The 27,766-nt window shown below is 37.6% G+C and overlaps 1 protein-coding gene across 5 annotated transcripts in view; it reads left to right on the forward strand.

Annotated features, from left to right (window-relative positions):
* DENND1A (DENN domain containing 1A) overlaps positions 1-27,766 on the forward strand; it is a 263,707-nt gene that overhangs the window by 81,304 nt on the left and 154,637 nt on the right. For all 5 annotated transcript variants that reach the window (XM_053473723.1, XM_053473725.1, XM_053473724.1 and 2 more), the window contains 4 exons: positions 16,607-16,676; positions 17,720-17,800; positions 20,199-20,252; positions 24,153-24,263. In XM_053473723.1, coding sequence (XP_053329698.1) covers positions 16,607-16,676; positions 17,720-17,800; positions 20,199-20,252; positions 24,153-24,263 — 316 coding nt within the window. The remainder of the gene's footprint in view (positions 1-16,606; positions 16,677-17,719; positions 17,801-20,198; positions 20,253-24,152; positions 24,264-27,766) is intronic.

Consider the following 27,766-nt stretch of genomic DNA (forward strand, 5'->3'; position numbering starts at 1 on the left):
ATGACTGTGCCCTAATGCACAAAGCAAGGTCCATAAAGACATCAACCACAATCAAACACCTTTGCGATGAACTGGAACGAAGATTGCAAGCCAAGCCTCATAAATACTCTACTGGATGAATGGGCAAAATCCTGTGGCAATGGGTCTGATTGAAACTCCTGAATTCAATAATTAAGAGATGTCACTAAATGAACAATCTGTATTATTGTTATTACATGACATGCTAGAGCAGTAGGCACTGCACCTTTAATCACAGTCACTGATTTTCTTTGCAGTGGAAATATAGTGCCTGCCGTAGTCAGTCAGATGTGATTTGTAAAGCTGTTATATTTCTTATACGAGAAATATTGCCTATATGTAAGTTATTAGGGAAATACAGGGTGAAGGTGGGTGCATGATATATTGTGCAGAGGGATCATAGTAAGATATGTACGGAGTTGTAGTGGGTGAAGTCATATTCAGAGAAGCACAGACTACTGGAATTGCTCCAAAATGAATCACATTTGGAAACTAACCCTTGCATTTTCATTTCAAGATGGAGAACACCATAACTGAATGCTGAGTGATTTAATGCTAAACTTGTACACTATAATATTGAAATGTATGTCATAAAACTCAAAAAATTAACCGTAATCCACAATCAGTTATGGTCCTCTAACATGGAATTGTATCCAGGGCCGCCATCAGTAGATACCACCAGTACCCATGTATGGGCCCTGGGAAAGCAGGGGTGCCGGCTTCCCTGAGCTGTCACTGTCCCCCTCATTGGCCCTTGTGGCCTTCCACCTGTGTTTAGGTTCTTTGTGGACTTTGAGACCCAGATGACCTCCTTTCAGGCATTGGGGTCCAATAGCCTCTTTCTGGACCTTGTGTACTATTACTCCCTATCCTGGTGGCCCTATTGCAAACTTTAAGACCTGGTAGCCCTATTACAAGCTTGACTTGGGAAGGGAAGAACGTGTTGTGGGATGTGTTGTAGAATATAATGCAGCCTAATATAGATATTAATACATACCTATATTGTATATTACATATGTTTATAATGTACTAACTTTTTTGTCTCAAAATACATCACTGAGTAAATGCGTGAGTTAAAATATTTTTTTGTAAAATATTTTTATACAAATTTCTACCACAAACCTTGGTGGTAGAATGAAGACATGGACAGTGTTACAATGCAACCATTTGAAATACCCAGGGGTTTCTAGTTTTAATAAAGAGGGTCTAATGGAACAAATTCAATTAGCCACATTCAAAAATATCCCAAATAGGACATGAGTACAGTATTACCAGATTTGGAAAAATTGTTTTGAAATAGCAATACACTTATACAGTACACAAGCTTATTGCCCTATAACTTGGGGAAAAAACATAGAACATTGGGAATTTCTAAACTCAGGACAAATTTTAGAATGTATGTATCAGATTTTTCTAATGGGTTTTGTATATGAGTAAAACAGTTCTCAAATAGAAGTCTGAATGTATTTGTTTTTTTAAATTTTTCACCGTAAATATTTTTATAGTAAGTTAGAAAATATGATGAAAATAATAGTATCTAAAGAAAGCCTTTCTTGTCTTCTAAAAAAAAAAATGTATGATTTGTGTGGGTACAGTAAATGAGAGAGAAGAAAAATATAGCTAAACACAATCACAAAAAAGAACTTGTCAAACAGCCATTGTCAAGAAGGGAACAAACATTGACAAAAAAAAGCCTGATCCTTAAGGGGCTAATGGACAAAATGTGCTTTTCTTTCAAAAACAAAGACATTTCTACCCCAAAATTAATTTATATTATTATAAATATATTATTATACATATTATTTTAATAAGGAATGACTTGGATTACATCTATACATAAAATGTCCTCCTTTTTGTAAGTGAATGTTGGCTTAGTTCACTGCTAAGATGGTAGGAATTCTAATTAAAATGTTTACCTGGATGTGACATTGAAAGTGCCATTTTGTTAACCTTGTGTGCCCACCTATTGTAGTAATTACCCTGGATAAAGTACACGTTGCATATATGCATAGCAGTATGTATTTTTTAGATTTACATACTACATACTATTTTGGATTTATATCCATTTATGTAAAATGCACCTTTTACTCTGTATTTTCTTACAGGTTTTGGAAAGCTAAAATGTAGTATTTGGTATGCAAAATAGTTACCTGGATTATTCTAGATCACATATAGAACACAGTTAACTCAAGCACTTCAACTTTTGTGAAACATCAAATCCAATAATCCTCATCCATCCTACTGCCAGCTATAATGTGTCCTAGCACAATAAATTATTATTCTAGTTTAACCTAATAGAATGCCTGCCACTTATGCCAATTACAGAAGCAAATTCTAATAATAATTGTTATAATAAATGTAATAACTGAAACACTTTAAGTAGCCTTGTGAACTACCATAAATGCCTTTATTTATGTATAATAAATGAAAATAATGGTTTACTGTTATAATTTAATTATCCATTATAGGTGGATTAAAGAAATATTTTAATATGCGCCTTTTATCTCAATGGATGTAACAAGGGTGTACCCTATACATGTCTTGAACAACCCCTAGGCAAAGGAACATCTAGTATAGTCAGGTAAAACAAAGGCATTTCCCAAATAACCTTAACAAGAGTCCTTTAAATAGCAAGACATAAACTGCCAGCACTGAAATCTATGCATGATTAAAACATTTTATATTTTATTTTTATTTATTTTTCCCCTTTGGTACTAAAAAAAATTTCTCCCTTTCTATCTCCTATAGCGATGCCTTTTTATACATCTCCTCCCTTCTGAGCGCAGTTAAATAGCTGCCGGGGAAGGATTCTTTTAAAAGCCTTTTTTGCAATCTTTTAAGGAAATTAAGCAGGCATTGAAGAGCATGTGGTGTTTGAATGCTCGCACAGTGAGTGAGATATGGGGGTGTGGAAATGTCAGCAGCTGGTTATGGATGCAGAACGCTTCTGATTGAACTTTTAACACATCCATTGCCAGTCTGTCTGCAGTGCTTTGTGATTAAGAGGTTAAAACAATCACTGGTGCTTGTTATATTCTAAACACAAGAAGAACGTTCATAGCTTGCATTTCTTTTCATCAGGATTTCCTTAATATATTCAAGAGGGATTCAAAACCATTTGTGTCTTCAAAGTTGGTGTGTGCTAGGGTCTGATTTAAACAAGAGGTGGTGTGACTGGCATTCACACCAATGCTTGACCACAATACTCACACTGCATTTACCCTTTCCCCTGTTATATGAACTAGCAATTATGTATTATTGCAAATTCACAATTAATGAATTTTTCTATTTATGCATTGGTATTCACAGTTAACACTGCTGAAATTACCTTTATTAATACACATCTATCTATTATAACAAACCCAAAGTTTTTCACATGCACCTTGCATCTGTTTTTAAACTAAAATCATGCCCATGATTTTAGCTTCAGGCTGTTAATAACAATACATATTAAAGCTGTTAACTATAAAAGTTGAGTTAGACTATTTCTGAAAATCCAACAGGAACAGGGTCCCTCATTCCTCTTGTGTCTGTATGCCAATTGTTGTATTGTACCTGACATTATCTGTAACCTTTCTACCTTGTACAGCGCTACGGAATCTGTCGGCGCGTTAGAAATAAAGAATAATAATAATAATATACAAACACCCTTACTTTTTAGTTGACAGACAAACTTTATGATAGGGTCCCACAGGAGATGTACTGTAATGCTAAAGGCAGCATTGTTTCTTGCCTAAACACACATTTAGCTTTTGAGATTTCTCTGCTGTTAACCAGAAAAGAACTCATTCTACTTCAGTGGCACCAGAAACAAAGTATACATCAGTGGCGGAACTACCGGGGTCGCAGGGGTCGCGACTGCAACCGGGCCCTGGAGTTCTGTCAGTCAGGGGGGCCCAACGGGTGCCGAGCGGTTGCTGAAAACGACCCCTCTGCAACTCTTGGGCCCCCTTGACTGACACAAATCCAGGATGCCTCTGCTCCCCGCCGCTGCCGCCATCGCCGCCGCCTGCCTCAGCGCTGCCCAGAGTGCAGTGTTGGGAGCGTGAGGCGTTTGTCTCGTCATATGACGTCATATGCCGGCGCTCAACAGTGAAGCGCCGGCACCCGAGACAAACGCCTCACGCTCCCAACACAGGAGTTGACGGTAAGTGACCTACAAAGGGGGGGAGGGAGAGGGTAGATCGTGAGAAGGTGGGGGTAGGGAGGGAGAGGGTAGATTGTGAGAGGGGGGGTTGGGAGGTAGAGGGGAGATTGTGAGAAGGGGGTAGGGAGGGAGAGGGGAGATTGTGAGAAGGGGGTAGGGAGGGAGAGGGGAGATTGTGAGAAGAGGGTAGGGAGGGAGAGGGGAGATTGTGAGAAGGAGGGGTAGGGAGAGAGAGGGGAGATTTTGAGAAGAGGGTAGGGAGGGAGAGGGTAGATTGTGAGAAAGGCGGTAGGGAGGGAGAGGGGAGATTGTGAGAAGGCGGTAGGGAGGGAGAGGGTAGATTGTGAGAAGGGGGGTAGGGAGGGAGAGGGTAGATAGTGAGAAAGGGATAGATGGGTTGGGGGTGGGGGGGCCCTTAACAGATTCTCGCACCGGGGCCCTGAGGTTTCTAGTTACGCCCCTGGTATACATAATGTACAGTGAGTGTGAACAGTGAGGCGATATGTTTAGTATTGGGGACGTCAATATTCCAGTGTAGCCCCACCAACAACCTTTTATCGCTTACCTGTAGGTATATGGTCAGCGCTGCAGCACAACGTCCCCTCTGCAGTCCCAGGTTTTGTGCCACAATAACACAGCATTGAACTGAAACTTGATGTAGAAACAAAAGGGAGTGAGATGATGTGCAGTTTTTCTGAGTATTTTGATTGAATATATGTAATCAGAAGAAATATCTGAAATGTCTAAGAGCTCAGCTGAGAGAAGTGCTAAACAACAAAAGAATGTTTTGCTAATAATAGTAATTTAATGAGACGTGCATACGTAATGACTTTAAGGTTTTGGGGCATATTCTCTGAATGTTATCAGTAATTTTCATTTTTATGATAGATCTCCATTTCAAGTCTTTGGAGTGAACACTGAATATTACTTTTTATTTTGTATTAAAATTGTTTCTCCTTAAAAACAAAATTTTGTCTTGTAATGGCAAATTTTTTTTTCCACTGCCATATATCGCATGTATAATAAAACATTCATAAAACAATTTAGCAGAACTCAAAAACATATTTTACATTTACATAAAGGCAATTAAAATGAATCTAAACAACGTATTGTGCACTTCAGAGATACCAGTGAGTTCAATAAAAAGAACCTTACAACACATTATAAAAGTTCAGTGGCAAGAAACTTATGCAGGATGTTAAATGGAAAATCATTGGTGGTACAAAATCCGAACTATGTTGTCTTGTGCAATTAGTAACATAAATTATTACATCAAAACATGTTCAATAGTGTTTTTGGATCATATTATCCGCACTTTTTCTTTAATCTGTTGCTGATGACAAGGAAATAGTTACAGGGTTGTGTCCATGAACCAGTGATACACCTTGGTACAGCGATGGTCGTGGCACCCGGCATTCATCTGTCAAGGTTTTTGCATCTGGTAGAAACCTCTCATACTTTTTTACTGTCCAAGGTAGGCAGTTTTGTATATTTTATAGTTAAGGTTTAGCAGGAATAGGTAATATGACCCTTCAAAGGCCAAAGTATTTTGTGTGGTTTGAGAAAGCTTAAGAACAATAGATAAAAATTTTATACTATAAATAAGGAACAAAATGCAGAAGCAATCATTTTTTTTTTTTTAAGACCTCTGCTCCGTTCCTCGCAAACTGTTAACATTGTTCACACTGGTCCTCTTAACCTGATTGCATATTCAGGATTTTGTCTCCCCACAGAACATACCTGTTAATGAAGGTTAACACACTTTACATACTTTGTAAAACTGTGCTGAGTGTTTAATTATACACTTATTTGGTAGCTGTTAAAATCTCTCAATCATAACCTGACATAAAAAACAATACGATGATTTTCTTACATACAACGATCAGCCATAACATTATGACCACTTGCCCAATATTGTGTAGGTCCCCTTTTTTTTTTTTTTTTGCCAAAACAGCCCTGACTTGTCGAGGCATGGACTCCACTAGACCTCTGAAGGTGTGCTGTGGTATCTGGCACCAAAAGGTTAGCAGCAGATCCTTTAAGTTTTGTAAAATGCAAGATGGGGCCTCCATGGATGCATCCTGGTACCATGTGTTCTTCAGGTGAGAGAAGCACACGTACCCGGCCATCCAAGTGATGTTAAAAAAAACATTATTCATCAGACCAGACCACCTTCTTCCATTGGTCCGTGGTCCAGTTCTTATGCTCACTTGCCCATTATAGGTGCTGTCGGCAGTGGGTCAGCATGGGCAACAAACTACAATGCACTGTGTGTTCTGACACCTTTTTTAATTAGAACCAGCATTAACTTTTTCAGCAATTTGAGATACATGAGCTCGTCTGCTGGATCTGACCACTCAGGTTGCCCTTGCCCCCGCGTGCAACAATGAGCATTGGCCGCCCATGACCCTGCTGCCGATTCACCGCTTTTCCTTCCTTGGACCACTTTTTATAGGTACTGAACGCTGCAGACCGAATCACCCCACGAGAGCTGCTGTTTTGGAGATGGTCTGACCCATCGCAATTTGATGGTCCTTACTCTTGCCCATTTTTCCTGCATCTAACACATTTACTTTGTGGACAAATGTTTTGGTGCCTAATATATACCATCCACTGACAGGCGCCATGATAACAAGATTATCCGTGTTCTTCCCTTCACCCGTCAGCGCTCCTAATGCTATGTCCAAAGACTTCAGTATTTATCTGTTGCCAGGCCATTTTTAAGCAAACATTTCTTAACAAAATAATGTTTCTTTGTGTTAAAAATGTGTCTTTTTCTTCTTGCTTATTCTGTCAGGGTGGTATGATTCTTTTCTGCATTCTACTTCTTTTACTAATGTATGCAAAAGTTCATATTTTGTATCCTAGATTCACTAAAATAAAAACGAATTCTAAATTTAATGTTATGCATTCATCCCAGAGACGTCTGAAGCTCCAGTTAAAGCATATTGTAAATAAAATATTGCAACAACATGCCCGTATGTCTTCACTTCATATTTCCTTTCTTCTGAGCATCTGTTCCCATTAACAAAAGAAATTTAGATTTTGACAGCCGATAAGAAACTTTTGGCCCATGGAGTCTGCCCATTCTTCTGTCATAAAAAGCCATATTTGCTCATTGGCACCATTCTATTTTAGAACAAGCCATTGTCTGTCCTAGGTACATTTCAATTCTACTGCTGCAGCTACAACAAACAAGTGAATTCAGTCGTTAAAATAGATTCCGTATCAACGATATACATTCTATTTAAAGCACCTTCAATAGTGTTTAGGGGTAATATTATGCACACATTTTCTTTATTCTGTTCATTAAGACAAGTAAATAGCTACAAGTTTGTGTCCATGAACCCAAACACACCTTGGTACGGCGATGGCCATGACACCCTGGCATTCTTCTTTCAAGGTCTTTACATCTGGAAGCCACTCTTAACTTTTCTTTTTTTGCAAGATCTTGCAGGAGTGGCTTCTGTGCCCATCTCTTTTGCATACCTGACCTTGAGTGCTTGGTACGGCAGAGATAGCCACAGTGATTTACTACAGCATACATCATACCCTCAGTCTAATGAGCTTTTTAAAAAATATATCAAAAGGGCTTCTAATGGTGGATCTCAGCATTTCAAAGGAAAACATATCTATTTATTATAAAGCTCCCCAATTCATTAGGATTCCTTCATAACTAGAAATGAAACAGCTGCTCTCAGTAGCAATCAGGTTTGGCATATTTTATGCCCTGTTCTTACCCCCTACATCCTTAGCCTTCAGTACCAATGAAGGTAGCCGACTCGTTAGCAAGCTAAGTTTTAATTAGAGTGTAGGCATGTGATGCCTGTTTTATAATGCGTATAACTAGCTGAACTGTGGCAAAATGGTGGCCCGTGTTTACCAAATAGTGCTTATGCGGGTAATAGATCATGATATATGTTACTGGATAATTACATGAACTGTATGGAACACCTATCCTATATCCTATAGCGAAGAACACGTTAAAATGTTCCAACTTACTGTGGTTATTAATACTTACATAAAGTACTAGCTTGACCTGCGGGTCTTATGTGGGAAATGTTCCATAAATTACTATTCTCAAAAAATCATTTCAGTATGAAAACACAGATATTTTCAACAGCTACCTACATTCTATTATGTGAGACAGCTACTAGTGTTCCAATATGCGGTACAAATATCAACAATGTGTAAATTAATGCATTCTAAAGAGATCCCATATACTTAAACTACATTTTGTTCACATAATTATGTTATTGATCTAATTGACATGCTCAGCTTATGTTCTTGAAAGCCAAACCACCTCACCCAAAACCTATGAATATGTACAGTATGTGTGAATATATTATATATATTATATATACGTGTGTGTATATATATATTTATTTATACACACACGCAGGGTAGATCAGTGGTCTCCAACTCAATTGGCATGGTATGGCAGAGGCAGAATCAGCGAATGCTTGGCAAATGTGTAATAATGAAATGCCTAGTTAAGCAGGGTAAGTGTTGCGTCTCTTTAAACATTTCCAGATTTGTTGAGAATGCCAGCACTCAAAAGATATTGAGTGAACCCTGAACACTTTTTGTTATGCGAGTCCTGCAGAAGGCGATGTTAGTGGCGAACGAGTAGTATACTGGCACTGCCTCTCCGCCAAGCATATATATATTGTTATCGTCATCATCATCATCGGCTGTTGTTAGTCAGAGTGGATGCAGACCTCATCTGCATGTGTTCAATGCGTTAAGTTCTGTTCTTCCTGCTGCTGTTGAGAAGCAGCCAGTGAGACTTGTCTTTGGTTTTCTTCCTGGCTGTTAACGTCATGTGGTATCCAGTCCATGATTTGCTTACTTCATCTATTGTCACAAACAATGGTTTTTCAAGACAGTTTTAGAACACAAACAGTTTTGCAAAACACACAGCTTCATATAATGAACAGAACCTTCAGTTATGCGTAGCCTGAATTGTATGTGAAAAGACTTTTGACTCACAAACTGGATGACTTAATACCAATACCTCTAATCCAAATTAAAGTGCAGCTGCATCATCAAATGTCAACAATATTCCGTTTGTCAGAGAAAAAGGGCACCCAATAATAGGCTAAATCACCCCAAAGCTTTTTTTTCTAAATGTTTGGAAGAAATCTTCTGTAAGCTAAATTCTAGACAATAAAAAAAATGACAATCAACGGGAGGTTATCTGAATCACTTACAATTAGCTGATTATAAATACTGTTTCCCAATAATAATGAAGAATTACACCAAAATATTGAAGAACAACGATCTTAAAGGAAGGAAGTTTGTTTTGAAAATATATTCCATAACCAAACACTGGTAATATAACTATAATGCAGCAATAGTGTATTCCTTCCTACTAGATTGTAAGCTTTTGTGAACAAGATCCTGGCATATGTGTCTCCCAAGTCTTGTGCCATGGGGTATGTAGCGATTCAGAATGAGTTGGTGCTACATACATTCAAGACTTCAGGACTGTAGTATTTTTGTCATCAGTGGCTATATAGAAAACTATCTTTGAAACAACAGAAATCCTTCCACTGTATCCCAATTTCTATTTTATGGATGCACCAAAAATATATATATATTTTGACATTGCTGCAAATGCTAATGTTTAAATATAGTAGTGATTGTGTTATACAGTTGACAGTTGTCAGGTTTCTTTGCTTCCTCCAACAAACATTACTGCTCCGTTTAGTGATTTTTTTTTTTTTGCTTATCCATTTAATTGTCTGCAGCTTCTGTGAAAAAAGCGATTCTGTGAAAAATTTGTTTATTTATAAAATAGTGCTGCCAATAAAAGTTAAGCTGAAGCTTTTATTAAAGATAAATCGTTAGCTCCTGTATGTTTGTGTAATGACAGATTTTATATTTCTCATTACTGCTGCAATCTTTTACACTATTATAACATACTAAATCCTCAAGGTTTAAGTCGCGTTCAATTATTTCACTTAGAACAATAACACACAGCAAAACTGAGCCAGAAAAGCATATGGAATTATTTGGCGTTTCAGCTTGAAAGACTCATTCATTGACAAGCAGCTGGAAAAAAAAAAGGCTGCTGACACATTTATGTCCTGTTTTTTTATTCTATGCTTTAATTCCCTCTTTGAAATAAAGTTTCCATCTTTGAGAGAGTCTAAATATTATTAAAAATATATAAAAATGCTGACAGCCCTGTTCAGAGGGAGAGTGAGGTATCATTGGTACACTCACCTCTATCAGGACAGCTATATAAATCACCTTCCAGGTCGGCTTGGTGCACACTTCCATCTGCATGCTGGCATGTGTTTGGGGTCTCTATGCCTAAGGACAAGTTATATTCTTCTGCCTTTTCATTTGGGTGGGTTATGGCTGTTTTTTGTAGCGGTTCAGAGTTTTTATGTTGGTTTTAATGTACATATTGGAGTAAATCTCCAAGTCTCAGAGGGGCATGGCGAATGAGACGTAGGAGAGCCACACACTTCAGAGGCCATGCCTCAGAGAGTCAAAACGTTAATAAGCTGAGAAACTGACAGCAAACACTCTCATATCCTCCACTTTAAGCGATATGTTGGCCCGCGATGAGCACCAGCTCCTGGTTAGCCGTGTTTGGCTGTGCTTTGGTTCATGATTTCCAATAAATGGTAGGACAAGAAGAGCATCCACCGAAATGAGAACTAAAATTGCTTATGAAACCTACCCATAGCTTGTGTTATATTTGAACGATTTGGTTACTGTTACTATTTGACGAGTTGAAATATTGAAATGTTATGAATTACTGAAAGGTTGTCAATTGAAGCCTCTCATTTGTACTTCTTTGGGTAAGTTTATCAGTTTTGCGTATGTAGTAGTCCAGAAGATCCTGGTATATTTTGTTGTGTGCAGATGCGTCAGTTGCCTTTTTTCATCTCTGTTTGTATTTACCAGTGTTTAAATTAGTATATTTCAACGTCAACTCCAACATTCGTGTGTGAAAAGTTGTGTGTTGATATTTGAGTTTCTATGCTTGTGTGGGTGTTAGTAATGAGGTGTGTGTTACCATTCCAGCGTCAAAGTGTTAATACTTGGTGTTCGTAGGTTTCAGGGTTTTAATGAGCTTACGTGTGTTGCGTTCCTACATTTTCTTTGCGTTGTACATTATATCAGACTGTTCTGATCAGCTCTCTGAGTTGACATTTATGAGTTTGTCAAAATTAAAGGGAACATTGTATATTAATATGACAGTGGGGCTTGTCTGCCACTATAAATGCAGACGTCTTCTACTTGTCAGGGGTTCATGTAGATTGCTCACACAATCCATGCCGCATGCTTCTTCTTTAAGACACGATGTCCACTTCCCTTTGGCTACCATGCTGGATATTCACTCAGACTATTCTGTCACTCTGTATGATTTAGCATGTGCCATGTTGGCCCATTATGACACGCCAACAGCTACTTTATGTAGCCCTGTATTTTCTTTGTATAGTTTTGTGTCCAGTCCCTTCCAGTTTTAAGCTATATGTAACTTTAATTGGCTATTTAAATTACTGTTTTTCTTGAGATACGGCTAGTGCTGTCATGATAGGAGTTGGCTGCAGCAGGAGACTGAATATTGTACCATTATTAATAAACCAGTTAGGCGAAGGTGAAGATGACTTCCTGCTTAGAATGGCTAGAAGTCAATTGGATGGACTATGGTGTGAGTCCTAAATGGGTTGAATGGGGAAATAGAGTAAAGGAGTTTAGTTTAGACCACCTGACCCCAGAAACAAAACATTTGGATAGATTTGAATGCTTCGAACAAACAGAAAATGTATATTGTCAAAGAAAATAAATGTATGGCTGTTTCACATTCTTTATGTCGGAGCTTACAGGTAATGAATATGCCCTGTGGCCACTACTGGCTGAAATTCTTTGTCTCTGTGTTAGACGGTGGACACCTTCTTCCATGGCTGCTATCATTGGTTTCCCTTCTTCCCTATTTTTCTTCTTCTAAAAATCTGTATATGCACAAAGCACATGTTTGGAGCAGTTCCAGGCCAAGTGAAGGATCATATGTAAAGAATTAACAGGCAGTCCTAAACCCCCCCCCCCAAAAAAAAACCCTTTTACATATAGAGGTTGATAATTGGGTAGCACACTTGTTGCATCTACTTGACAAAAAGCCGTATATTGTGCATGCATGTTCTTGAGGTATAACGTTTTTATGGTCACATTCCTGTAATGTAATGTAATTATTTGTTTAATGTTTCATAGCTAGATTGATGTTTATTTTTTTGTATACATGGGTATCTTGGTAAGTGTTTGTGCTACTACCATTTTGATTTTGCTCTTTTGCCACTTAAAAATATCTGTCAGAAAATCTCCTAAACTTTCCTTTACAATGTTCTCCTGGACTACTTCCACTGGAAGGTCATTCCACATATCTACTACCCTTTCTGTCTTTTATGCAGTTTTTATTATTTTTTTGATAGATTATTTAACCGTAAAGGTGTAATTTTCTATTAGAAGCGTCTCATTGCTATTACTAGGAGCCAAGCAGGGTCCCTTGGCTGTTTACTTTTTGCTGTGATGATTTATGCTGCCCTGATCCTTTGAACTTCGACTGTCTTGAGCGGTCTTTAGCCTATCGCTTATTTTTTAATGTTTCTTGCACAGGGCACAGAGAGATTTGGCTCTGGCCATTCTCAGCATTCACTCCTTCCCTTCCTTTGCTTAACCTCTGACCTGCAAAAACAAGAGTTAATCAGAAGTTCTAAGGTAGCTAACAGGAAGGGGAAGTTTTTGGTTACAAATTAAATATATGCTAGTCATAAGCTATAAATTGCCCAGCGGGGCTACTAGCGGAGCGGCTAATGTTGGAAGAGGTACAGAGCGTTTTTGGTTTTAAAAACAGGCTCAAGGTCTGCTCGCCTTTTACTGAAAGTTCGTCATTCAGAAGTGATAAAACTTGCATACTTTTACAATGACATCGGCAGAGGAGTGCCCTGCCTGCAAAGTACTTATCTTTTTCGTAATTCACAGAATAACAACAGTTTCCAGTACTTCCACAGACCCTATAATACATCATTTACCATAAACTATAACTGGAGAACATTATAATGCTGGTGTGTAATATTTTAGGTATATATGTGTATATAGATATAGATATATTATATACACGCACAGGATGCACAGATTACATGATTGTTCAAATCAAGTTGCAGTAGCGATGACGTTAGACTTTTATGTTTTGACCCACGTAAGCTACTTTATTAGATATTTCCCCCCATGAATGGGACGCTGGCGTCCAGACACAGAATTTGGCTGTTGTTGACGTACGTACTGTTTTATTGTTTAAATGAAGTAAACTTGCAGGGTGCAATTGGAGATTGTAACTCACAGAAAGACTCGAGGAACATCCACGTAACGATTTTGGAAGAAAATGACTGTGCAGAGCGTCTTACTGCAGCCTGGTTATTTGATTCACATTCTAGTTTTCTGCAGATATCTCATTTATCAGTACATAGATAACAAAAAACATGGATTACAGGAAATAGCATGTTTTAAAACATACTTTACTTCAGCCTCAGGTTTTTTTTTGTATTTCTCGTTGAATATTCCATTTTAGTATATTTCTTAGTGTAGACAATTCTGGTCATCGGGAGGTTAATGAGACGGCATTAAACCCGGTCCTTTCCTTACTGTTGGATGCGGTGCAAATTCTGGTATTGGGAACTTTGCCTGACGCACCTCAACAGTGCCATCATTAGACCTAACCTGAGCACTGCGCCGTGCTCCCAACACTTGGCAGGCTGCGCGGAGACATGGAGTGTGCAATATATTCAGTGAATAGCCAGGATTAATGCTTCCCCGGATCCCAACAACACATCTACACTGCACGTGGATGACATAAACTGCCCTCGACTATGCAGTGTGTGCTCCTCCATGCAAACGCTAAAGATTGATAGTATATTGCATCTATCTATCTATCTATCTATCTATCTATCTATCTATCTATCTATCTATCCAGCCATCCAGCCATCCATCCAGCCATCCATCAGTAGTATGTGTCACGAGGCTTTACCAAGACTTTTTATGTGATCTTGGTTGTTTATGTAACCAATGTAAGACGTTTAAAAGAATATATTTTATTTCTGCAAATAAACGTGCGCGGATATATAATACGTTGATAAGCAGATTCATAGGAGCCAACGTTTTCACATTAAAGTAAACCTGACATTTCTGGCTAATGGTTAAGAAAAAAAAACTGACGATATTAAAACCATGGCCTGAATACGCTGAAACGAGACAAATCATTGCACTCCTTTCAGACGTAAAGCAGAAGATATTAGAGCAGTGTAGAAAGAGCAAGATTATTAGTTGTTAAAAACAACAATGGGTTTAGATATAAAATAATTCAAACATCTTCTAAACTGAACCAAAATGATTTGGGATTTTTTAATATAAAACATGACTCTAAAAGTTTATGGTAATGGTAAAGATAATAAAATGTAATTCTTTTCTCTAAAAAGATACAGAGTCAGGTAAAAAGACAGTTATGTAAACAAAAAAATTCTGGAACAGTGACAAGAGAGCCGTACCCCACTCCTTTTCATAAGATAAACATAGCGGCCGAGTATCTGTCTTAGAAGGTTGGCAAGACTGAGCCACACTGATCTCCCTTCCTCTCTGGAAAGTTATGCCCCCCCTTAATCTGCATCAGAATATACAATATATACTGTATATAAAGTGAATGCGTTATATATATATATATATATATATATTTATATATATATTTATATATATATGATATAGAATTTGTTTTGGTTATATAATGTAATCTCCGTGTTCTGTGGATCTATTGAATGTGTAGTTCTTACTAGTCATTTTAAGCCGTTATGAAAATGATCTTTGTGTCAGAAAATTCAGCCTCTCCATTTGTTAAAAAATATAACCGGTTTAAATCTTAACGTTCAACGCGAAAAGAAATTCTCAGTTCCATGAATGTAAAATGCGAATAATGATTCCATAATAAGCAATAGGCTATAGAAGAATAGAGGACTCAAAAGAAAAAGTCCAAAACCTAGCGGAACAATTAGAATCTACTTTTGCCGACTGGAGAAATATGTTTGAAGACATTTTCCAGGCTCTGAGAAGTACTCGTTTTCTTTTCTGCACACTGGCCCTTGTTCTCTCACTTTTCTGCTAACTAGAAGGAGCTTCCACTGATAAGGGTCGTGTAATCCCTCTGTTTACAAAAAGGTCCTTAATCTCCCTCTCAGAGTTCTTTTTACAGGGAAGATTTCTCGGTGCTCTTTCAGTGGCTTCAGTCCCGGGAAGTTTGTTTATAGGAAAAGGACCTTTCTGCAGCCTAATCCCCTCCGATTGTTTACACAGTCCCCGCTACATCAACGTTGTTTAAACTGGTAATCGTTTTCCACTCTCGTAATATCCAGCAAGCGGCAGCTCCGACTGATTGAAATGTATTAGCAGAAGTGATAATGCTGTCATATAACATGAAAAGTTAAGTTGCTTATCAGTATATTTTGATAAGCTACTTAAATTTTACAGTAGTACTCGCAGGCTTTAGACATACATTAGTGCCGCTCACTCATCTGTCACGTAAATTACATCTCACTTCATTTATTACTGCAAGCTGCACGGTTACTAACCATGGGGGCATGGATCGCCTTACAGTTGGCAGAACAAAGTCATATCATGTAAATGCTTTCAAACCTATCCGGCTCTATCGGAGAATCCACTCTTTGTGCTTTGGATCGGTGAGTGAGTGGGGCCACAGGGCGCCTCTCCGGCTATTTCACACTTTGGGTGGATTCCATGTGAAAAAGTAACACTTTGTAATATGCAACATACTATGCGGAGAGAAAGCAGCAGATAGGGCTTTCTGACTTGGCAGAGACCGGAATAGACAATTCGGAGCCCTCAATGTTTCCTTTGCGTTTTACGTCAATAAAAAGTTTAGTGCCGAAAAAAGGTTTATTATTTTTGTGTGCTTTACATCTTAAATCTACATCAAAGGAAAAGTATCGAATTTTCTTACAAATAGATCTATGTACGCGGTTTACCAAAGGGGAAAATGTGTTGACTTTTTGCTATGCCACAGAATTACTTAAAGCAGATGAAATTCTACCTATATCCCCCCCCCCCTGTAAAGAAACCATGCCAGAGGATTTTAATTGTTCATTTTATAATGATTTCCTAAATGTTTTACATGGTGCCACATAGTATAAGTGATTTTGCTTTCAGTTATATTATTCTCGTCCAAAGGATGAAACCGGGCTGTTGTTCAGTTGTGCTTTCGTTGTATGTTTAGTTAAATTTCACCGCTTTCGCATGTGATACCCTGGAAGCACGCTAAGGTTGTTCTCTGACCGCATGCATGTGAAGAATGTTGAGTGCTTTTCTAGATACCTATATTAACAGTAAGATTAATTGTGCTTCTGTCTGTCTGTTTGTCTCCAGCTACCTCCCATGGTTTGAAGTATTTTACAAACTCCTTAACATTTTGGCGGAATATTCCTCGAAGAGCCAGGTATTTCTGCAAGTTTTTTTTTTATTTGCCTCTCCGTGACCTCGCTAGGAGCTATGGGACTCTTACAAAAAGCTTAAAAAGATTTGTCTTTGTTGGGTGCTAGTCCTCTTAAGGGTTAGTATTGTTCTAGAACTTGGTTTGTTAATACAGGATACCATGGACCAACAATAGCTGGCTGTGAAACTATGTAGCAAAAGATAATTAGAAAGCAATGTGTTTAGGTATAAAAAAAAACAGGGAAACTGGTTTATTTTTGGTAGTATTAGAAGAACCCACATAAAAAAAAACAGTTTCCAAATATATATATATATAATACATATATAAAGATGAGATATTTTGTAATTATTAATGTGAGCAAGATTTTATGAGCCATTAGCCTAGAATTAGCGCAGCATTCCGACCAACCCTTCGAGAGCTCTTGGCCCTGGCAGCGTTTTAGATTTCTTTAATTAACATGCAGTTAATCAGCCTACTTTGATTCAAATAATTCAGAACCTTAACTGATTAATTACATGTTAATTAAAATAATTGTAGAACTCTAGTAGTGGGCCCTCAGAGATCTGGTTGGACTGCTTTCTCCATGTCATATGCACTTTGTTACAACCAAAGTACTGTAAGCCAGAGAAATGCGATAATGTATTTTTTTTGTATTGACTTGCGCTACTTTTTCCCTGCACTATACTACTTATAAAGCTTTTACTCCTGTGTGACAGTATTTTAGCAGCGCACTTCATGTGAGCACGTGATACATAAACAGAATGATCTAATTAAACAAACTGTGAGCGTTGGGCTTTTTCATCGTTTCGGTAAAAGTAGTGAAGGTACAAGGTGTGAAAGTTTACAAGCTTGTGGCAGAATCGTATAGGGCATGCTTTTAGTCCATTTGGGGCAGGGCAAGTACTTCGTCATTTGGTGTTTTGTGAAATATACATATTATTGATATGTTATCAATCCATACTGGTGGGACATAATAACAAAATGTTTTGAAAATAATGTATGATTTATGATTAATTAACATATTTATTGCCATCCATCTTTTGTAGGATAACCAGCGCAATGAACTTCTCGACACTCTTTATAGACTTCCGATCCCAGAGCCTGGAACCTCGGTCCATCTGAGCCTGGTGAGAATATGAGACATACTTACTATAACCCAACCATTTGCCCTCTACCCACCCCATGGGAGATACATTGTCAAAGAGTCAGCGGCTCCGGAACAAACCTAACAAGCTTTGAAAAAAAGCGCTGCCATATAACAAGAGCAACAGGAGTTAATATGCACACCAGAACAGCTCTTTCACTATCTCCCATGGTTCTAAAAAGAGGTTGAAGTCTGTTGTGGAACTGGTCTTCCATTAGTGGCTTTCTTTCCTAGGACTCTTATCAGCATTGAAGATGTTGTTGTGGTCAATGTACTTATTATCACTTTTTTTTTGCTTTATCAGCTACTAGTGCAGAGGTGGGGGATTTTGCGTGTTCTAATGCTGTTTATGTTCTCTCTGTGCATTGTGAAAGAACTTTCATTGTTTGCTTCTGACCACTCAGATATCTCAAAGGAACCATGTTATACTGAAGGGCTGGTACAGGATCCCTCTCCTCTACTCCAGGAGGGATGTGGCTTCACTTCACCAGAAATGATTGGCAATAGAGCCTGATAATTTTACGTTTCTGGTAGACAGGTGGTTAACGAACAGGGGACACCATTAGGAAAGAATGGAAGAAACACCAAAATAGCTAATCCTATTTTCTGCACACAAAAAAAAAATTCACTCATTAGTTAAAGTAAAACTTTTTAAGCATATCTTTAGTTTGTTGACTGGCATAATGCCACATGAAAAAAATCCATAGGATCAAAGAACTTTCCTGGTTGTCGCTGTAGATTTGCCTGTTTTGTTATAAGCCCAGAACAGTTTATGTGCATCAGTCCCTTGTGTGCATTCAGTTGACAGGTTGCAGTTGTTTGCTGTTGAGAAGTCACCAGCTGGCAGTGAGCATCATGGTCCTGTGTCGCAGGAATATCCTGATGCTCTCTGTGACCTGCAGGACTAGTTGTCTTTCTGCCCGCTGGTCTGCTGGCATACCTTGGCTTCTCTCTAGACCAGTGGTTTGCAGACATGCTGACAGACATTACAGCCTCCAGTGTTACACAAGCAGTCAGGCAGAAGATAAGATATCAAAGATGCCGCTCAAGGACTATTCTACTTTGGGTCTCTTCCGGCACATTAGCTATTCAGAGTCTCAGCATTACTGGGGGCATAGACCTGCCACTTTCCTTCCCTGTAAACTGTATCCAATATTTTTTGTGTGTGACGCAATGTCATCTCTAAATCCCATTACTACCTGTCAATCCAAGAAAAGCAATTGCTGGAGGTTATGCTTGCATCATGCCTTTTCTTGACGGAATTGTCTTTTCCACATTTGTATTGTTTTCTCCTCTAGCCTTAAAATAATTGTTTTTTATAGACTTATAGTAGTTATGCTCACTATCATAAGATGAGATTTATTGTAAAAGATATTTGCTTATGCTTCTTTAACATTATGACTATATACAAAAATATAGGAAAGGAATGTAGGTTAATTATTTGGTTTTTTAAAATGTAAATTGTCTTTTATATATATATATATATATATATATATATATATATATATATATATACACACAAAAGATATAATTTGTAACGCACTCGGTTGTAATATGCCCGGGTGCTAACAATGCAAAAAGTGTATACAGCATGCAAAGTTGAAGCACTCAGCGGGTCTTCTTTTTATAAAGTTTATTGGCTTAGTGAAGGTCCAACGTTTCGGCTCTCAATGAGAAAGGCTAATTGAGAGAAACGTTGGACCTCCAAGAAATTTTAAAAAAACAAGACCCGCTGAGTGCATCAACTTTATTTGCGTGCTATATATATATATATATAGATAGATAGATATATATAGATATTATATATATATATATATATATATATATATATATATATATATATATATATATATATATAGTATGTGTGTTGCTTCATCTGATTTTATTAAATTTGAACTGAAATAATACATTTATCCAAAACTTCACAATTCAGAGACTAAAAAATATGCATACCAGATTATTATTTTTTTACGGTTAATGTTGGTTTGGAAAGAATTGTGGGATGTCTTGCCACTCAAGTCTATGATATTTTGCTTGTGCTATCACTTTACAGATGCTCTCATAAAGTCAAGTGATGTCGCAGTGCAACAGGATTTGCAATGTGTCTTGGTGGATGAATCTGGCTTGCGATCTCGCTGCACATATATTTTATAAGCCAGCAAGGCAAAGAAAAGTTTCCTTTTCCTTTCATGTGTGTGATGTCTTTGAAAAGTGTTTGTGGTCAGAGAGCTCTTCCTTTATTTGGCTCTCTCCTCTGTCTGCTTCATGCTTTTCTTTTTACTTCGCTCAAACGCGTCCCCTTTGCAGTCTCCTTTCGGAATACTTTTTTCTTTCTACTAACCAAAACATTTTCCTGTTTTTTTTTTCCCCTCTCTCTTCAGCATTCATACTTCACAGTGCCTGATCCTCGAGAACTGCCCAGTATACCAGAGAATGTGAGTATGATTTTGTTGCCTTGGATTTGATCACATGGCGACTTGATCTGCATAGTTTATGTATTTATTTAGAAGAACTTCAAGATTGGAAAGGTCAGTTGCTCAAGGTCTCCATTTATCTTCATAACCAAGATAAGGGGCTCTTTTTGCCTGGCATCCCAAATAGATAATGGCTGCTCCGGCTTGCAGGTCGCAAATAACTGAGAACATTGAGTTTAGGGTGGTTCCAAGTAGACTTCTCCTCTGTTTCAAGCTTAACAACAGCGTTTCTCTATTGTTTATGTATATAATATACCTGCACATTGATTACAAGATTTAATTAATTTAATTATATTATTTCTTTAATAAATCGTTATTTTTCCCACCTGATAAATTGTTTCATATTCCTTATACACAGTCCCTGGACGCCGTTAGCTCGACAAATTTAAATCCTGGATCTTTTTAAGATGTGCCTGACAATTTTTCCTTACATTTGATATTTATCAATTTATGATGTACATATATCTTATCCCTTGTATTGTGACTGTGCATTTCTGGGGGTTCTGCCTCAGTAATCTGAATGCTGGGTTATTCCTGATTAAAAAGGCCACACATTTACACAGTGGTATCTTTTTTTCTACTTTAACAGATTACAGAAGAGTCTAAACATCGTGTTTTATGCCAGTTACATATAACTTTCTCACATCAATTGTTATTAAAATACATTTATTGATGTGCATATAGACATTGACGTTTGAGGCCTTTACTAAAATACTGTATTTGCAATCCCAATAATAATAAAAAAGCTATATACACATATATATATATATATACACGCTCACACACAATATATTTGAGTTTCTCCCCATGTTCTCCATAAGGTACATAAGGCATTTTTTTTTCTTTGTGTCGCATACATATTAGCATTCATGTAGGCGTTTTAATGTAGATAAATACAGGCGATAACCTGTCATAAATATTAATGGGTTTGTGATAGCTGACCTGCAGCGTGCAGCATAAAATCAAACCGTTTAAATAATTACTACATTTTAAGGTGGTTTAAGTGTTTTCAGCAGTGGTGTAAGTGTGTTTTATTTCTCCCGCCTAATGGTTCTGCATGCAGTAATCACACTACAACAACATTAGCCGGCATCATAATTAACAGGCTTCTGTTAGTGGTGATTTTTGGAAAGCTTTTCCTCTGGATTGCTGGAGTGCTTTTTGCAAAACACACTGAATGTTTCTCCCTATCACAAACACCACATTTCTAATTCAGTGTAGGATTGAGTGACAAAAAAGTTCTCCATTGAACTTTTTCTTCCCTCGCTGTTTTGAAATTCAGATCTACCCCAGATGCCACTCACTCATAAAACTCCTAATCCTTAAAATTTAACAGGTTTTATTTGTACATTTAGTGCCTTCTGTATTTCTTGAAAATTATTAGTTTGAGGTTGGTAACAAATCATTGCATATAATGGCAAGAAATGGACAAACCTGCGTGTTTCAATATTTTCTCCCATTACATCGTATCGAACAAATGACTTATTTAAGTACAAAATTCCCATAGTCGGTGTGTTTGTTAGGTAGAGTTTAGGAACAGGGTTCAGTGGCTGCTGATGTGTGCCACCATTAACCTTTTAATTGCCAGACTGACAGCAGAGCCGACTGTATGAAACCTGTACTACCCGTTATAATTACTATACGTTGTCTCCAGGCAATAAAAAAAATCTCGAGCCGGCAATCAGCATCAACTTCACTTCTGCAGCTCATTGGAGATCAGCGATTAAATGATCATATGAACCAAGTTATGTCTATATTTTCCAGTCTTTAGGTTTTACAAGGAGAGCTTTTGGGTTATTACTTTTATGATTGGAAAATGGGAACGATTACCTCTAGAAAGAAGCAATAATATCACGTTAACTCAAGGAGCTCCGAAGTGTTTGTTATGACGACACCAGACACACACTTCATAACCCTGTGTTTCCTGTGATCTGTTCTGCATTCACCACTATTTCTAAAGAACTCCCTCGTGTTTCTAAGATGTTAATAGACATCTTGTTTTTAAATTGTCCTATAAAATAAATCCAAGATTCAAAAGAAGAAAAAACATAGTTGTAATCATCAGGGAACCTAAACAAAAAAGTTTAGGGGGACCCTAACTATATACCACAAACGACATAAAGAGTAATTCGGAAACACTAAGTAATGCAATGCTATTGATAATCATTTTAACATTTTTATGACATCATAGCGGTATAAGGTTTCATACAATCTTCCACATCCCCTGATTACGTCCCTCACCCTCGAACAGAGGACCTAGGCAGCTGCTTAATCGACTAATGTGATAGCGCCACCTCTGGTCATCTTGCAGAACACTTCATTGATGTTTAATCGTTTACATGTATGTGTACTTATGCGTATGTGCTATTCGATTCACTTGATATCATGAGGTTTTTTTTTTTTTTGTTTTTTTTATTGTCATCCACTGGTTATTCTTGTGCCAAATCTTTTGATACTGTTTTTGCAGTTAACCAGTTCTTGTGAAACTCTATATGCTTATTGAGGGTAGCGTATAAGTATGCACACATTTACACACATATAACACTCTGGGCTTATACATACACGTGGATATGCACGCATTCTTCTGGATTTTAACACTTGCCATAAATATGTTTCAGAAAGCTCAATTACATTCTCTTATATTTCCATAAAACGTCATCGCACCTGGAAGTTTTTTTAAGGACTATGAAGTGAGAAAGGATAGAGTTTGGCCTTTATCTGGAACAAGCGCTCTGCGTTCTCCGTCCAAGTGAAACACCTCTTTAACATCAGACTCTTGCTCTTTTATAGTCTGCAGTAAATGTGGTGTTTATAGAAGACTTTACACAACCCTGCCAGAAGCAGGTATTCTGGTCCCCATTCCCTTGAGAATACAAGTCTGCCTGTAACCCTTTGTGTGCCAAAATAGCGTGCAGTCTGCTAAAGATTGATAGCAGATGGCGGGAAGTTATCAGTGAAACATGCCATAAACGTCTTGTCTTCTTGGTGTTATGTATATTACGCTCTCTATTGCTATCATCTTGGTGATTTTTGGATGCCTTACCTTAAAAAAATGATCTTAGATGCCCAGTGCCTTTGTGATGCCTTCATGCCTGTCTAGTACTACATCTGCTATTATTTTTTATATGTATTATTGATATTGCTATTCATTCCACTGAAAGAAAAAAGGGACGATTTTTGTCACTGGGTGTGGAGTGACCTAGTGATCTTAGAGGTTTTTGGAAGACAGCTGCTCCATATTAGTATCTCTCATATGAAAAAAGAAAGCCTTAGTCTAAATCACATTCTTATATTTAATGTAGTTAAATATTTAATATATACCCCCACATCTCTGACTTGTTGGGCTCATCAGGTACGCATGTGGGTGCAGATCTCTGCCAGCTAGTGAAGCCGCAGAGCAAGCCTCCGTCCCTAGCCCTTGTAAAATATACAATCTGTTATAAATTATATAAGCAACAGATATATTGTTTGGAAATGAAGCAGGAATGTGAAATTGGTATCAGTGAAAGGGGATGTTAGAGGTGAAAAATAGTGTTAAAGGGAAGGGTTAAGGAGTAACAAGTGGGAGCGAAGGTTTGAGGATTGAGAGAGGTTAAGGGACATCAAGAATAGAGAAAAGGACAAACCGAACAAGATTGATAGGCAGATACATGGGAGAAATGGTTAAGTAAATAAGGGAACATATTTGGAAGCATGGAGAGCAAATTGTTTTAGAGAACGCCAATTGCATGTACTTTCATTTCTGGAGTAAACCTTGTTGCATTCTTCTATTGATATGACTGCAGTTGCACTACAATTACATTCGATATGACTGTCCGTGTAAATGAGTGTCAAATAATTGTATGACTTATTGTCCCACAGAGAAACCTGACAGAATACTTTGTGGCCGTGGATGTGAATAATATGCTGCACCTGTATGCCAGTATGTTGTATGAACGCAGGATCCTCATTTGTTGCAGCAAACTCAGCACGGTAAGTTTATTACATGTGACGATCATAGTAATCATCATCAACAGGGGTCCTGGAGAGATGAGATCATCCATTTCAAAATTCCATTCTAAATAAACAAATGAATATGCAATAAGCATAAGGTAGGCTTTTTAGAATTGTGAGGAGAGACTAAACACGTTTTCTGCAAGCTTTGGTCGTGGAAGGGAGGTGTAAATGGACCAAAGTGGTAAACCTAGTGGAGTAGTGGGGCTTATGATGAATCATTTCCTTGACTAAACAAAAAGTTTAACTATTTGTTAGATAGAGTCAGTTCAGAATACCCACTCGAGAAATGACAGGCCCATAATAATTGGTCTCCATTTCCAACATTGCTAAGATCCTGTGGCAAAACCAGCTTAATCGATTATCTATCTTAAGGTTGTGGCCCTTATCATTCCTCTCATAACAACCAACAACTACAAGCAATTTAGATGGCAACTATTGGTAACAATAGATAAGAGATAATATGATGCGAAATGGATAACCCTAAGAACAGGAACTAAACATACACTTCCCCATGTCACAAATATTAGGAAGTGTTTTAAAAAGTATATATTGCTTATTTTAATATATGAACCCCATAGTAAAGGTTTATTTGCTGTACAGAACTGTAAAATGTAGGATTTGGGAAACGTGACAGATCTGCTTTAAATTTAACAAAGTACAAACATAATAACAAATGGGTTTGTGTGTTTATCTGGCCCCTCCAAGTGATTAAGTGAGGCTAATTGACAAAAATAAGTGGGTGAGAGATAAGCTGATAGAGAATTTTGATGGACCGAGTGTGAATGAGTTTGGGTACTATTAGTAAATTGATGGATTTTCGTATAGCCGTGTGATGGAGAGATGTGTTGAGGAAATGGGTAAAGAGGTAAAACTCTAGAGAGAGCTAAGCCCGGTGTCTACAGAGACGGTGGATTTTTATTTTTTTAACTAAAGGGCAGTCTAATGCCCCATGTACCTTCGGCAAAGATGACTGAATGTTAAAAGTCCTTAGTAAAAATGATAAGTGAAAATGAAAACTCAATGCATCCTATTAAGATGCTAAAATCTAGAAGAAGAAACTAAGAGGTGTGATAATGAGCTTGTTAAACAGACCAACATGATTGTATTATATAGAGGACAATATTTATTTGGAGAGCTGAGTAGATCATAAATGTCTTAATAGATTTGAACAACCTAAGTAAGATCCAGTACCCAGTTGAATCTCGGCCATGTCTGTTGTAAAGGTAGATGAGTCGAAACATAAAAGAAAAGAAAATATGGTTTTAGAAACGGATTATTAGCCATGTATATGTGATTTCTGGACTTAGCTTTTTTTTTACAGGGATATTTGCACATTGAGAGACTACTTGTGTTTCAGCGTGTGTCTGCTGATAAATATGGCAGCGCGCAGATAAATCTCTGAGAAATCGTTTTTCTAAGTATGCTACCCTGGGTCATGGCTGGAGATTAGTCTGAGAGGAGTGTCTGGTGTTATCTGTGCGGTACATTAACTGAACAAAAGCCATACTTGCAAAGTGGATGTTCTTGATAATCATAGTTCTACCCCCTGTACGGAGATGTGCGAATGTCCCGTACCACATTCTCACTCATGTAGGAGCAAGCAGTATAACATAATTTAATATAATTTATTGGAACATTATGGATACAGGGAGATAGCAAATTAACACATAATTAACAATTATTCCAGCTGGCGTCCAGTACCCTGGAAGTAACAAAATACCAGTCACTCCTCCCCATGGTTTAGAATAATGTTAAATTTGGTAGCGTTACATATATATATATATATATATATATATATATATATACCAATATGATAGCAAATCTATGTATAACATGATCATGTGTTCTGCCATGAGTTCGCTTTCCCATGCAGTTACAGGAGCTGGCCTTCTTACCTTTTCAGAAAATGGAAACTGTTCTACCCATTAAAAGAACCATCTCAGACCCCATCCCAGTGAAATGCATATTGCGATTCATTTTTGCATGGACTCCAATGCGTTTTACAGCAAGCATTGGAATATACTTATTTTTTCTTGTCTCTCCCCTGCCTGCTTTTAAGTGGAGGAACTGCTACTCTATCACTCAGTCAGGCAATACTTTACTGATCTTCTTGACATCCCAAGTCAACTCAGTGGGTTAGCTTCCCGAACAACACCTTTGATGGTATATTTGGCAAATAATCCCCATACTGTGTCTGTTTCATAGTGCTTGCCTTCGTGTTCCTGGCTAGGCAATGTGATAGGAAAAATCCTATCCAAACCACTACGCTCATTATTGTTTTGAATATAATAGCAGTATATATATATATATATATATATAAAAGCACCTGTTGGCCTGTTTCCCTATAAAACTGAAAATACGCTGTTTTTCAAAATGCTCTACATTTCTACAACCGTATTTTATTGTCTTGTTGTTCTGTATTGTATCTATGAAATGGTTGGAGATTTTTTCATAGATCTGCCATTTTTGAAATGCCTACTCTTAATGCCAATTACATACGTAAGACGTATAGATGGTTATGTGTTCTATACCAATGAATTTAAAGGAAGAAATCAATGTTTCCTACCAAGTACATCACAAATGTATGACCCTTGATCCAAGCGAGCAGGACGAGAAATTCAAGCAGAGAAACAGGTTTCAATTTGTGAAACCTAGTCAAGTATTTAGTGCTTCATATCAGAATAAAAGCGTGTTTTAGTTAATCAGCCTCTGTTCTGCCATCCAAAAAGGAAAACAGTCAATACACATTAACAGCTCAAAGAACAAGAAATCACTCCTTTTCCCGGAGATGGAAACTCACGATCTTATCGACTGGTAAATCTTGAAATGCAGAGCTCTGAACTTTGAACAGAATAAAGCTGGATTTTTTATGTTATTGATGTGCTACCATTTTGAAGGAAATAGCACTTTTGGGTCTTCAGCATCTTTTATCTGTCAGATGCTTGATGGATCCTAAGTGGCATTAAGCTCCCATCTTATCAAACAAAACTGTCTGGAAGGGCTGCTGTTCTGGTGGAGATCTAGTTTCATCAGCAGAGCGAGAACTTGCTTTAATTTCGATCCTTTACCTTAGAAACTCAGCATCTACACTTTCTAAAAGACTTCGTGTTTTAGAAAAAAAAATATACCAAGGTGTAAACTTAAGTCAAGCTCATGTTCTCTAGATTAGCTAATATGAAGTTCACTACTCTGCAGTGATTTCTCCCTAGCAGTCATTTGGCTGAATTCAGTAATTTAGAAGGAATCCAACTTCAGGCCATTTTCATAAAGCGGTCTAGAAGTCACATTCTTTTAATACCTGAATCCGTCATGATTTCTGCATCCCACATACTCTCAATGACATAAAATAAATAAATAACATTTTGCTGCTGGCTCGTGTGAGTTGTCATAAGTTTAGCCCCTGTTGATTACACTGGGCATAGACACACAAGCTCAACTTAAGGAAAAGCTCTATGCATTTCAGTGGCACTCGTCAGCAT

Source organism: Spea bombifrons, chromosome 8 (genome assembly GCF_027358695.1).
Source record: "Spea bombifrons isolate aSpeBom1 chromosome 8, aSpeBom1.2.pri, whole genome shotgun sequence".
Classification (NCBI taxonomy): Eukaryota; Metazoa; Chordata; class Amphibia; order Anura; family Pelobatidae; genus Spea; species Spea bombifrons.